This window comes from Ctenopharyngodon idella, chromosome 20 (genome assembly GCF_019924925.1).
Source record: "Ctenopharyngodon idella isolate HZGC_01 chromosome 20, HZGC01, whole genome shotgun sequence".
NCBI lineage: Eukaryota > Metazoa > Chordata > Actinopteri > Cypriniformes > Xenocyprididae > Ctenopharyngodon > Ctenopharyngodon idella.
This window is the reverse complement of record NC_067239.1, coordinates 27832278-27847466: the sequence shown is the minus strand read 5'-3', so window position 1 is coordinate 27847466 and position 15189 is coordinate 27832278. Positions and strand designations below refer to the sequence as shown.

The following is a 15189-nucleotide window of genomic DNA, read 5'->3' as shown; positions in this document are numbered from 1 at the left end:
CATTTCCTCTCTCAAGATCCATAAAGGTACTAAAAACATATTTAAAACAGTTCATGTGAGTTCAGTGGTTCTACCTTAATATTATAAAGCAACAAGTACTTTTTGTGCGCTAAAAAAACAAAATAACGACTTTTCAACAATATAGTGATGGGCCGATTTCAAAACACTGCTTCGGAGCTTTACGAATCGAATCAGTGACTCGGAGCGCCAAAGTCACGTGATTTCAGCAGTTTAGCTGTTTGATAGGATATCCGAGTCACTGATTCAATTCGTAAAGCTCCTAAGCAGTGTTTTGAATTCGGCCATCACTATATTGTTGAAAATCGTTATTGTTGTTTTGGCGCACAAAAAGTATTCTCGTCACTTTATAATATTAAGGTAGAACCACTGAACTCACAGTCACATGAACTGTTTTAAATATGTTTTTAGTACCTTTATGGATCTTGAGAGAGGAAATGTCTTTGCTTTGAATGCAAACCTCACTGAGCCATCGGATTTAATAAAAAATATCTTAATTTGTGTTCCGAAGATGAATGAAGGCCTTACGGGTGTGGAACGACATGAGGGTGAGTAATTAATGACATTATTTTAATTTTTGGGTGAACTAACCCTTTAATGTATCCGCCCCGCCCCCACCTCATGTTGCCAGGAAGAGAAAACAGCAGTCTGTTGCTGAGAAGCGAATATGAAAAAAATTGAGATGAATTTCGTGCATCACTTTCAGGTATGCTCACAAACCTGTGAAAAGTTATATTTTTGGCCATTGAAGTTAATGGGTGAGATTAATTAAACGTATTTAAACGTAGGCTATTCAACGCATTTGCCTGATTTGATACTAGGCTAATGTAGCGGAGTCATAAAACTTCAATTGTTTTTATATGCTTTGTATGCTGTTTGAACCATGGTAAAGATTTTGGTGGTAAATATATGGTAAATATATATTTTTACACCCATGGTGTGGTGTGTTCTGAACAGACATCCAAACAAAATAACATGTTAATTGCTTCAGTCTATTTAAAAATATCTAGCCTAATTAATTTAAATGAATTATTAAAAAAAAAAAGAATCATAACTTCACTTTATTAGGCTACTGGATGAATCAGATATTTGAACGAATCTCTTGAATTTAATGATTCAACGGCAAATACACTTGTCGCCACCTACTGGTGTAACGATGTAATCAATATATAATATTTATTTGAAGGGTCACGTTACTTTCATAAGGTTTATTTCCTCATTTTTATAGCTACCGTTATGGAGCCCCGCACATGACATGCAGGGAAGAAATAGTAGGCTAAATTGTGCGCACGCTTTACTAAGTCGTTCCCTCGATTTATAAATAGTGCGCACGATTGACTTTTTTTCCCCTGCATGTCATGTGCGGGGCTCAGTATACAATAGACATCAGTGTTTAATAACTATAAACTATTATTCCAGTACTTCTGTGATCATTTTAGCTATACACAACAATACAATTCTGCTTAGGGCACACATTTGGCCAACAGTGGCCCTGGATAGATTTATGTTACTCTCTAAGCAGTAAAATATGTTTGTTTTGGAGATTCAAGGTCATCTCTCAGACAACAAAGAGCATTCTTGTCACTGTATAGCCTTAAATTGCAATCAAGTACTCTCCACAAAAACACACTTGATTACAGAAACAAGGAAAACACTGTATGAAAGAAACATGTAGTTGATTCTTCTTACACATAGAGGAAATCAAATCAAATCATCAAGCTTTATCTGCCCATTTTTTTAAACAGTAGAATTCCCCAACCTAAATTAAATTTAATGAAACAAACTGAGACTTTCTCCCTAAGTGAAAAATGAATAATTTACTTTACTGCATTAACAAAAAGGGAGCCTTTTTAAAGTAAAGTGCACTAAGACTATTATGTTCTGCTCTCTTTGATGTCGCTGAATGAAAATTGCATTTACGTTACATTTAAATCCATCAAGAAATGTCAAGCTGTGAGATTTAGATATCTGAAGTTCAGCACATAAGGTTTGTGTGCAGAGTAAAAATGAGGCAAATTATGCAATAAAAGCACAATTCTCTGAGGAATTTGTTTTACAATTTAAAGTTAAAGCTGTATTTTCATCTGCAATCTCATGTTGATTTCTTCAGCTGGTTGTTTTACAGTAGATAACTGTGGGTGTTAATGAAGGAACTGTGCTGTGTCCCAATTCACATGCTTATTTGCATGGAAATATGTACCTTTTGGAGTGTGTTCATGCACATGTCAAAAATACGGAGTAACATCCTGGCAACTTTGACTCACTACTTTTAACATACTTTGATTCAGGACACACTAATTCTGTTCTAACTATGTTATTTAGGATGTTTAGCATGTAGGGGAATACCAGAACTGATTCAATTCCAATGGAATGCATGAACTGATAAATTGTACCTTCAATGCACTGCAAGTTGCTTTGGATAAAAACATCTGCATAGATGTAATGGAGCTAGCAAATAGCTTTCTTCAGGTATTTTAGACCTCCTTGGTTAAGACAAGATGATGTAGGAAAGACAAAGCGTGAATGCTGGTGGGTTGAGCATCTGGCATCTTTGACAGTTGCATTCTCCATATAGTGGACTTCAGTGGGGTTCACTGAGTGGAAGGTTCAAGTTGCAGCTTCAAAGGGCTCTACACGATCCCAGACGAGGAATTAAGGGTCTTATCTAGCAAAATGATTGGCCATTTTCTAAAAAAAAATAAAAATGTAGCTCTGCGATCCGCATGCATGACGTAATCACATTACAAAGGTCATGCGTGATGTACGCGGAAGTACTGATCCAGTGTCTACAAAGCGAACGTGCAAAGATTAAACCAAATGCCCTTTACAAAAAAAAGGGTAAAACAAATGATATCGGACGATTTTGAAATTGGAGGAAAAAATTAGATTAAGTTTTTCGCCCTACCACGGTTCTTTAGCATACGTCATGCGTTACCTTTCAACGCAATGCGTGGCGCGTTCGCAGAGCTAGTGCAAGACAAGGATTTGTGGTTAAAAAGTATATAAATTATTATTATTTTTTTTTAAATGAGCCCTTTGAAGCTGCATTGAAACTGCAATTTGGACCTTCAACCCGTTGAACCCCACTGAAGTCCACTATGTGGAGAAAAATCCTGGGATGTTTTCATCAAAAACCTTAATTTCTTTTCGACTGAAGAAAGAAAGACATGAACATCTTGGATGACATGGGGGTGAGTAAATTATCAGGAAATTTTACAATATATAGAAAACATTATATTAAATATATCATCATGATCCCAGCTTGTGTTCCCCTGTCTTACGTGGACTTTTGTTGTATTTCCTGTCCAAGTGCCAAGTTTTTATTCCTTTGTAGTTTTTCTTGATAATTAGTTCTCTGATTGTTGCTAGGTGTGTCTTGTTTACCAGTCACCCCTTGTGTATACATAGCCCAGTGTTTCTCATGTTCTTTATCTGGTGTTGTCCTTCATGGATGTTATGTGTGTTCTGTTTATCTCATGGTTGGTATCTCCTGTTTTTTGTCTGGATTTAATTTTGTTGTTTTGTTTTAATAAAATAGTCACTGCATTTTGATCCTCCTCTCTGTCATTTTGGAACTGCCTCATAACAGAACAGCAGACCACAGATGGATCCAGCAGTCACCCTAGTCCAACAACAGCAAGGAACTCACTCACTCGAGGACCACATCAGAGACTTTTTGGACATGTGCTAATATAACTGACCTCCCAGACTTTGCTTTGATTAACTTCTTTTGCCATGGACTCAACAACCTGTTACTATCTAAACTCATCCGTGATGGTCCTCGAGGGGTCCTCTTTTACTGTTGGGGAGGTATTAACCACATTTCATATTTCTCTTCCTGTTCAAGAGGAGTTGTAGGATCTCTTGACAAGATCAGCATGTGTTTTCAGATATGTGTGAAACACATGTGTCTTCATATATGCAGTTACTACCACCTCAAAGGACACTTAAAAATCCTCCTTTGCATGTCCTTATGATGTTTTTCCTTCCTAATAACACATTTGCATTGCTCATTTAGAGTTGTCAATACCACTGAATTATTCATAACTCTTATCTTTGAATTAATTTGTAACTAATTAGTAGGATTTAGCATCTTTCATGTGGTGTTATGTATGTATACAATATATATTTATGTGTGGGCTGTTTATTTCTTTAATGAAGACATAAAACACTAAACTAATTATGAGTCTTAAGAAAACCTGAAATGATTCAAAATAAGTTTGGACATGCTGGATCCAATATGTCATTAAAAATGGGGAGCAATCCCAGCTAACAGGGAACGTTCTCAGGACTTTGGCTAGCTTTCAAAGTTATGAACAAACATTATTCCAGAAACGTGAAAAGAATGTTTATTCAAAGTTATCTGGTCTTTAATAATGTTCTACAAATGTTAGCACAAAATAAAGCCCCAAGAAGCCGTGGTTTACAGTGAATTTCTAACAGCTAAGCGGCGTTGTTAGGAATGACGTGGAGCAGAGTGCCTAAAACCCCCTTAGCTGTTATAAATTCACTGTAAACCACGGCTTCACTGGGCTTATTGCTTTTATAAAACGGTTACCACACAATTCAAATATTAAAGGCAAAAAATATGTATCAATGCAACTTAAAGTTGCAAAGTAAAATCACTAATAGTCTTCCTTCCTCTGGAAAAAATAGTCCCTGACCGTGAACAGCAACAGAAGTTACATTTATTACGCCATTAGATGGCGGCAAAGATTGTCTTTATGAGCGAGTCACTCAGTCGCAAAGACTTTTATATTGAAACTTGTTGTGAACACGGAACAAGACGCAAATGACAAATGCTTTGACTAGCGCTGTCAGTGTCAGCAGGGCACGGGAAACCCATTAAATGTTAAAAGGACAAGATCGCAGCGGACATTCAAACGGATTTTTTATTATGAACATAGGACTGACCTGAAGGAAAATGCTAAATCTGAATGCAGGTAATACAGTCAGTCACTCGATATCTCTCTCACAATACTCTTCTACATAATGCAGCACAAGCTTCAATGAACAAAATAAATTGAGAACAAACATATGTTTACGTTGCTAAGACAGACGCAGCTATACTTATGTAATGTGGTCAGCTGTATGTTTTCGGGATTTTTACAACAGCTTCGAACGCAGCTCAACCAATCAGAATCAAGGGCCGCAACTATCCGTTTTATAACTTTAATTCTACAACGTTCATGGAATGTTCATCAATGTTTTAGTTAAATGTTCATTTAACTTTTTTAAACATTTGTTTAAAAATGTTTAGACTTAGAAAACATTCAAAAGTAATGTTCCCATAATGTTTGTTAAATGATAAAATGGAATGTTCCCTTAACGTTCATATAACCAAGAAACAAAACATTTTAAAAAATGAACATTTTGAACATTCAGAAATAATGTTTTTAAAAATTAATTGGAATGTTAGCAAAACGTTGGATGGATAATCAATGTTTAATTGTGCATTTGTGCTGCTCCAGAGAATGATGGGAAATGTAGGTCCTATGTTTCATCACGAACAAGAAAATTTTTATTTTCTGTCTAGCTTTATGGCTGCTCTTCATCAAATGACACAAAATGTTTAAAAACTAAACCATTTTTGCTTTCAAAATCCATCATGTAGCATATGTTCATGTGTATGATTCATGTAAAGAAGGTTAGTTGCATAAGCTATAATGGTGATAAATATAGAAATCTGGTGAGCAGCACTGACAGCTCATGACTCTGTGTTGATGTTATACCTTTGTTTGCACGCATGTCTTTGCAGAATATGAGATTTTAGCCTTCAGAGTCGGAAGGGTAAAAAGTAACTAATATTCTGCAAAGACATGCCTGTTCAGAGCAACCTTGGAACACTGAATTACAGCACTTCTGACGTGATTGGGTGCTTTATGATCAATTGCTTTTGTTACACACTTCTCTCTTAACACTCTGGACAAAAGTGTCCACTAAATGGATAAAAATGGATCAAATGAAATGTAGGCCTAAAGTTAATATTAAGAATATTAAAGGTGGCAGTCTAGCCAGTCTATTCTTCAGTGGGAACAGCAATTTAAAGTGAATATTGTCTGTGTAGGTGGGATTTGTCATTGTTTCAACAGATCATCATTGATCCAAAGAGATAATAATAAAATAATTGATCAAAAAAACACTGTATGCATACAATGCGTGTAATTGATGTAATGTAATTGATTCACTCAAGGTAAATTTATAGGTGAAATGAAATACTTATTCCAGTTTTAATATGTTTGTACTGTTTATCCAAAATGTCATCTTCTGGCTCAACCAATGGCAGACCTAAGTCAAGGTTTTTTTTTTTATTTATTATTTCTGCAATTCTGTTTGGTGACGCTAGTGTCACAGAAATGACACTTCACCTTTAACTTTTAAGTCTGTTAGATGCTACCTATCATCCATGCTGGTTTCTGAAGGAGGAATGTCTTTCTATTCTATTTGAACCTTCATCTGTAGAAGATGCAGCTGCAGAAGATTGAGCCCTTCACAAAGGGCAAAGGACGTGTGAAACGCTCTGTATGGAACGTTTAATTGTCTTAGTTATTCTACAGGTTTTGATGTGTATCTTCTCATCTTGTATTCTTGACTAGCAGTCCATAATTTCCTTTGTCATGATTTATTTTCCAGGTCAACAAAATCACATTTCGTTCAGTCTTCTTACATCATAAGCTTCTTGTGCAACAACATCTTCTCTTAACAACTTTTTTGTTGAGATACTATACTTAATAACCACTTCTGCTATCTTACTACATGGTCAAAAGCCTGAACTTATTGCATTTCAGTCCGGACCACTTAAGTCAAAAAATGACCAGAGACAAACTTTTTAGTCAATTTTTTATTTGCATATTTTGCTGGAGTTACATTTGGCAGTATGGCTCTGTTCTAAATTCCCCATCCTTTTTATGAGCTCCATGAAAGCTAAGACTGGGAACAGCAGCAGCTTCTGGGGACAACCTCCCATTTTTTAACTGGGAGAGCAGCACACAATCCCCCTGTTTAGAACAGAGCATGCATCAATGACAACAGAATGACACTGATTAAGTTAAACACAGTGGAAGCAGCAAAGCAAGCAGAGAGATGGAAGCTGCGTTTAAGTAATGCGCCTTATTTGAGAGTTGCCAATTGAGTCCATAGAAATCAGATCAGCTGAAATGGGCGGGGTTGGAATTTGCGAATCAGCTAATAGCGGAGCTTGACTATGAGGCCTGCCTGAACTAACGCAGAATGCTTGATATGGATCGATATCTTTTCAGTGACGTCACTGAACATGCGCAGTATGAACAAATATAAACCAAAGAAATATATTCAACAGTAAATGACTAATTAACAAAAATAATTATTTTTATTTACATAATTTACATAATGAAAATATAAATTCTGAAGTATGAAATATGGCTCTTACTTTTCCGGCCCCTAATTGACAGGCTGGCAGGCCGACAATTTCCTTTTCAACAAAAACAATGGAGACATACTGGTATAATATTTACATTATGCATCACTTCAGAGACATTAAGGTTCTATTTTCTGAAATGCCCATATTCTTTTTGTGGCAGAAGGACACTCCTTGATATTTGAGGAGTAGTTAACAGGCCATTTCACAGATAAGTCACAACTTGTCAACAGGGCCTTTCCAAGGTATTGGTCTTAGTTTAATAAAACACACGTCTTACCAGTCCTTTTTTATCTGGAAACACTTTCATGATTCTTCCAAAGACCCATGAATTTGTTGGGGAAGAGTCATCTAATATCAGGACGACATCTCCAAATGAAAGATTTTGGACTTGAGTCCATTTTTATGCTCCTGGAGCAAAGGTCAGCAAGATACTGAAGTTGCCTCCATTTGTGACATGAATAGCCTATATGTCTTCTTTTCTGAAAAGTCCAGAAGATAAGGCTGGTTGCTTTTCCATTAATAACAAGTGATTAGGTGTCAAGGGTTTAAAATCTGTGGAATCATCTGTAAGTGATGATCAGTAAGTGGTCTGTTGTTTATTATTGCTTCCACTTTACACAGGAATGCAAGCTCTCCTCAGTAAGTGTTTGTTCTTTCAGCACAGATCTCAGGATTTTTCAGACCTTTTTCGGACCTTATCTTTCTCACACTGCACCGAAATGAGATCCAGAAGTTGGGTTGAAAATCTACTGTATTCCTTTTTGCATGAGAGTAATTTAAATTTTTGATTGATTCCACTGTTGGCTTTGTGCAGTTCAATCACAGCACCTGTGAATTTAGTACCTTTGTTACTTCTCATGATTGACACCTGACCTCTCCTGCACACAAAACGTCAGATGGCATTTAAACATGAGTCTGTGTCCAGTGTATGTGTAACTTTAATATACACAGCTCTTGTTGTCAGGCAGGTAAACAATATACCATATCTTTTTAACATTACTTCTAACTTGTCTGACTGTCCAAAATAGTCTACCTCGACATTGGTAAAGGGTGGTCGATCTGGTATTATTCTGTCCTGTAGCAGTTATGATGTCTTCTGTTCTACAGCCTTTGCTCTGAACTTTCTACAGGTCACACATCTAGAGACTCATCACAGAGTTTGCAGAAGGGAGCCACAATTTTTGCCGCAACTTTGAAAGCATAGTTCCTTCCACATGTCCAATTTTCTCATGAATGTCTCTCAAGATTAAAGTTGTGATGTGAGTCTTTGTTTATAATGATTGAATGCTTTACATGCTCAGGCATTGCAGATGTACCAAGATGACCTCCAACTCTGACCTTTTTGCAACAGAGAAATTTCTTCTGTGAATCTTTGTCTTTGAATTAACTTCATGATCTCATTTGTTAAGTCCTGCATTGTTAGAGCTTTGCAGTTTTCTACTGTGGATTTTGTTTTACAACTCTGAACTTTTCTGTCTTTGGCTCTTCTTTTATTGCTGCACTGTATAACCATGTCCTTAAAAAGAAGGATTCATGCCATGGCTCTCTTACCAATAGGAGTGATAATTGATCAATTTGTTCACAGCATTTGCTCCATCCACTGCACACACAAGATTCACTGACGCTGAGTGTTTAACCTCACTGTCATGCACTTTTGTCAATTGGTTGTGATTTCAAAGCTGTAGTTACCAGTAAAAGGGGCCACCTGCTCTCTGGTTCTTTAAGAAAAGGACCATTGATCCAGCTCACGTTTCATGAAAGGTTTTCATGAACCTTTCACAAGTAAGTCTCCTGGATGCACAATCAGCCGGGTTTATGAAGGTATTGACGTACCTTCACTGCTGTGGTCTGGTAGACTCTCTTATAATGGCAATCCTGTTGGCAACAAACGTTTTGAAATGAAGACCTTCATGGTCATTATATCTCAAAACAGTGATAAAAAACAGATTCAAGCAATTCTTGTTCCAGTTCATCTTTCAGCATTTTGTCTGAGTTAACTGCAACAACCAGCTCCATACGTGGAATAGAGGTCTGCTTCAATGGAGCTACTCGAGACTTCCCCATCATGAAGGCACAATGTGAAAGTTCATTAGCGTTTAACAATCTGAGGTATGAGACAACTCCATATCCCACTTCGCTAGCGTCTGAGAAGTGATGTAGTTGTGTGGAATTTGAAACTCCAAAGTCAACTGGTTTTATACATCTTGGCACACTGAAGTCAGCCATTTGATTTAGCCCACATAACCAGGCAATATACTTTTCTGGAATGTCATTATTGATGAGAAGGTTGTTTCTCCTGTTGTGCTCCTCATACTTATAAGCATGGGCTCTACATCTTTCGCACAACTTGTAGGGCAGTTTTAAAGGGGTGGTTGATTATGATTTCACTTTTTTAACTTTAGTTAGTGTGTAATATTGCTGTTAGAGTTAAACAACATCTGCAAAGTTAGGATGCTCAAAGTTCAAAGCAAAGTGAGATATTTTCTTTTAAAGAATTCTCTGTTTAAGGACTACAATGAGCTTCTTCCTGGGTTGGTGACATCACTAACCCTAAAATTTACATAAACCCTTCCCTCGAAAACATGCAACAAAGGGGTGAGGCTGTTATTGCAATACAGTATGTAACACACATGCAATATCATGTCATAAAAGCAAGATGACAACATGACAATTTATAACCGTAATTAAACTAAACTATACCTGTTGTATCTTCATGCAGCATATATTCTCTGGCTCTGTAGGATCTTACAACAGTTTCCACATGAGCGATTTATAGATTATCATGACAGAATATGCTAATCAATGACTTTAAGATAGTTAACTCCACATCAGCTACATAAATTCATCAACTAACCATTCAGAAACATCCTGTTGCATTCTACATGTTGTCACTTCTTCTTGAGTCTCTCCATCATTGTCCGACTCCGGTTTGAACATAAAAGGCTGAACAGTTTCTGACATTTTCAGTGAGTCAGCGTGAGGTAATCGGCGCTGCTAACACAAGCTCTTGAAACTCCGCCCTCTTCTTGGGAGCAGCAGCTCATTTGCATTTAAAGGGACACACAAAAACGGAGCGTTTTTGCTCACCCTCAAAAAGTGATAAATTTAACATGCTATAAAAATGATCTGTGGGGTATTTTGAGCTAAAACTTCACATACACACTCTGGGGACATCAGAGACTTATTTTATATCTTGTAAAAGTGGCATTATATGACCCTTTTAAGATAATAATCCTCATGTTGGTAGGATTATCCAACTTATCCATATATTCATTGTCCTCCATTTCGTTGTGACAAGTGACCAGGAACAATGAAAATGCACTCAAATCCTTCCAATCCTCTGACTTTATTTCAGTCCATTTGAATGCCTATTGCATCAAGGCTGTTGCAATTTTAAATAACTAATTAACAAAAATAAATTTATTTTGATAAAAATACATAAATATATTTTGATAAAAAATAAATTTGTGATGATGGTGTTTTGGAATGAATGAATTGCTTTGACGTAACATAAAGACACTGCACTTTAAGGTATATAATGAACATTATCCTACATCCAACTACTTGTTTTATCCATTTGTGCTTCTCTGATATTAGTAAAATAACGATGGGAATAGAAAGCTGCTGGGACATGTGTCCCATGTGTCCTGGTCAGCGCTCTTCACTTTGATCTGCTCCCTGATTCATTAAGACACTCTTGCCGACAAATCAGAAATCCCACAGAGAGTTTCTCTGCAGTGAAGCTGGTGTCATAAAAAGCCATGGTCGGGGAAGAACCAAAAAGATTTTTATCATCATTAACTTACCTACAAGTTATATATTATATTATATAAAATATTTGTGATTGTGATTTTAAGATTGAAAGTCTGGGACAAGGCTAATAAAATCATAAACATAAAAGGCATTTGCAAAGTACCACAAATACAAGATGAAAAGTTTTAATAAGTTGACAGATGTGACCATAGTTGAAGAAAACACCTAATTCAGCTTTAAAAGGAACTGACACACATCAGACGACTCTGCTTGGTAATACGATTCCTGTGAATAGTTTTCAAATCTATTAAACAGTAAGATACTATCTGTTCCTTGTAGCTTGTCATGGTGAGCGTGACTTTTTAAAATCAAGTCTCAATGGAGTGTTTGTATTGAAGGAGTCATGCAAGCATCCATCAACAGGATCCTTCTTTCAGTCTTTGTCACCCGATGATCAGCCCCTTTCACTGGTAATTGCAGCTTTGGATACATCAATGTGGTACTTATAAAGAAAGATTCACAACAGTTAGTGAAGAACAAAGAACACAGGAGGAAGTATAGCAAAACAGTGTGAAAAATGGTTTTAATGAAAAACAGGTTCAATGGAAAACTGAAAGGAACATTCTAAAACATAAAATCATTGAAAGAAAGTTTTGCAAAAAATCTTCATGATGATTGATAAATCAATCAAACAACCATTCTATCTTCTTCATAAAGCATTCATCTTTTAAAGGATTTCAATAGCTTTTATCACACAATAATCTGATGAAAGCGAAAAGGTCTGACAGCAATAAAAGATTAGATAAAAGGACAAAAGAATAAGACATTGCTCAAACAAATAAACATGGGATTGTCAGTGAACAGAGAACACAAGGGAATATCTGCACACCGGCAGCCTTTTGGACAGAAAATATCCTGAGAATATCTGGCCTGTATACAGGAATGGAGCCATATGAAATATTTCCAATAGTTTAAAATATTTTTTCTTTGTGTGTCCTACATTCATGCAATGCTCTTCTGTAGACACAGACTTGACGCTCTTGAAGATGCATTAGCACATCAAGAACAGGCTGCAAAGCAATTCTCCAACCTTTTTTTTTTTTTTTTATTCATTGGAGCTCCTCTCCTCACCTCTCTATATATTTTTAGTGGTGACCTCTACTTTTGTGCTTTCACTCTTCTGCTGTCTTTTGTGCCCCGCTATTTTCCTCTGAGCGTTCTCCTCCTGTCATTTTGCTCACAGCATCACAACAGCCTTGGTAACAACACATCCGGATCTGCCGTAGCTCTCTGCGGAAAGATTTGCGGAAAACGTAGTAGACAAAAGGGTTGTACACCGTTGAGCATTTTGCGAAGAGGCAGGGTAGCAAGCTGACAATGGGCGCCACGCTGTCTTTGCCCTCGGAGTGAAACATGGTCCAGAGACTGATGAACACATAGGGCGTCCAGGACACAGTAAAGCCAGTGCTGATCAGGATGCCCATCTGAAACACAGTAGGGAAACATGAACTGACACCAGAAAGCAGTTAAAAGTGATTCATGTTAGACAGGCTACCGCTGTTGTGGTCTGGGGGAAAGGGCACTAATGCATTAATTTAGAGTGATGGTTCCACATGCACCATTCAATAATTAAAGTTTATGAACAAAATTGTGCTTAAATATCATAGCTGGCAGGTTCAGGGAAAAGTTTTCAGAAATACCTGATTACCATTTTGCCCTTACCTCCAGGAGGGACAGCCCTAACAATACACTTACAAAACACTTTTAAGTTTTAAATGCAAGTTCCTAGAAAATGACAAGCACACATGGGGCTATTTCTTGGAATCTGTTGACTTCCATTAGTGACCTTTGAGGAGGGATTGGAGCTTGACCTTTACCCACTTTTATGATTTTTGAGACAAACAGCAAAAATGTTTCCTTTAGGTTTATGATTTTAGATTTCAAACCAGTGGAGCAAAAAAAAATAAAAATAAAAAAATAAAAAACCAGCTTGTTGTGGCAGAAGATGGAGCAGGGGTGTGAATCGGTGTCTGTCACTGTTGCAGGAAAACTGTTAAGCTTCCAGCAGATGTGTGAATGCTCCAGGGTTTGCACATACAGTGACCCTGGATGTTGTGAAACACTTAAAGGACAAGTTTGCTGGTTTTCAACCAGCTTTTTGTTGTTACAATGGAGAAAGAGTACACATTGTTCATTTATATATACTACCAACACTGTAACAATACAAAGCTGATTGAAAATCTGCAACATTGTCCTTCAAGTGTTTAACAACATGCAGGGTCACTGTATGTGCAAACGCTGGAGCTTCACACATCTGCTGGAAGCTTAAAGGGGACCTATTATGGCCCTTTTTACAAGATGTAAAATAAGGCCCTGTCCCAAAAGGCACACTTCATATGCACTTGTGAACATTTTAAACATTGATCAGCGAACATAAGCAGAAGCTCAACTGAACCTGAATAACGCACAAGAACAAACTTTTTCCGGAAGCTCAAACACGAGAATGAACCTCATTGGTTACGCAGCACGTTTGAGCTTCCGGAAGAGGTTTGTTCTTGTGCATTATTCGGGTTCGTACTGAGCCGGAGTTCGGATGTAAACACGGAAGCTCTGCACTGCATTCACTGCGTCAACTGCGAAGGAGACTGACAGGGAAGAGGAAATTTTGTTGAATAAAGTCGTTATTTTTGTTTTGTTTTTGCACACAAAAAGTATTCTTGTCACTTCATAACATTAAGGTTGAACCACTGCAGTCACATCGACTATTTTAACGATGTCTTTACTGCTTCTCTGGACCTTAAATGTGGTAATTTCATTGCTTTCTACTGGAGATAAAAACCTCTCGATTTCATCAAAAATATCTTAATTTGCGTTCCGAAGATGAACGAAGGTCTTGCGGGTTTGGAACGACATGAGGGTGAGTACTTAATGACAGAAATTTCATTTTTGGGTGAACTAACCTTTTAAATCTGTCATCATATCAAGCGATCGATTCTCTTCAGAAAATTAAAGTGAACTAACACTTTAATGTCTATACCTACCCCTACCCTAAACCTATTCTTAAAACAATGCAAATATAGTGTTGGTAGCGCAATCTGATAGGTAGCATTATTCGTTTAAAATGATTGCTGCAACCATACAAGACTTTACCTACTTTCTTTGGGAAATTTCCTTCAAAAATGAAATTTAACCACAATGTCCTCAGTGACTCAAGATGGCAGGAGTCTATGGAGACTCTTACGTCCATTGGTACATCCCAAAACAGCAATTGTAATGCCACTTTGGTGCTGACATTGTAAAACTCCAGCTGCTACAGCGAGGCTTCTCACTCAGGGCTGTGTCTATGCTAATAAGGCAGATCGTCACCGGCTGTGGGTGGGGCTTCTCTTTACAATGATGTCATTTTTGTTTCTGCTTCTTATGATTTATGGGGATTATTAAAACGAGTGAGTGGATTTTTACCATCATAGGCTGGTTCTTTACATGCACTGCGGACACACATTGGTGTTCAAACACCTTTTCAAATCAAAAAGACAAGCTTTCAAAGTAAATGGCTCTTTTATGGCCCCTTACCATAGTTACTTTTCTCTCAACGGCCCCTGAGTTGGGCAGGTTATCATTGCTCTGGATGGACTGATAAGCCTTGTGGAGCTTCCAGGCGATGCCAGCGTAGGAGAACAGTATGACTCCACATGGGATCAGGGTGCACAGGATGGCCAAAGACATAATGAACGAAGAGCCGTTTAAGGAGTGCTGGTACCCGGCCCAGTCCACAGAGCAGGCCAAACCGTAGGGTTCCGGCCCGTATCCGCCCCATCCCAGAAGAGGAAACACTGCCCACAGCAGTGAATAAAGCCAGATGACACCAATCAATATACTTATAGTTTTTCTCCGAAACTTGCTTCCTGGAATACATAGACAAAAAATTATTTAAGGCTGTTCTTCACTAAAGGAAAGATAATTGAGAGGATTTTTTTTTAAGCATTAAGTCAAGATTTAACAAGGTAGCAAATCCTATT

General features: G+C 37.4%; 1 protein-coding gene across 1 annotated transcript in view; it reads right to left on the bottom strand.

Moving 5' to 3' along the window:
* Positions 1 to 11736: 11736 nt before the first annotated feature.
* Positions 11737 to 15189, bottom strand: part of opn8a (opsin 8, group member a) — a 6368-nt gene continuing 2915 nt past the window's right edge. Inside the window, exons 3-4 of the mRNA XM_051876476.1 lie at positions 14744 to 15075; positions 11737 to 12654 (exon numbers count right to left, since the gene is read on the bottom strand). Of these exons, the coding sequence (XP_051732436.1) occupies positions 12343 to 12654; positions 14744 to 15075 (644 nt within the window). The 3' untranslated portion in view covers positions 11737 to 12342. The remainder of the gene's footprint in view (positions 12655 to 14743; positions 15076 to 15189) is intronic.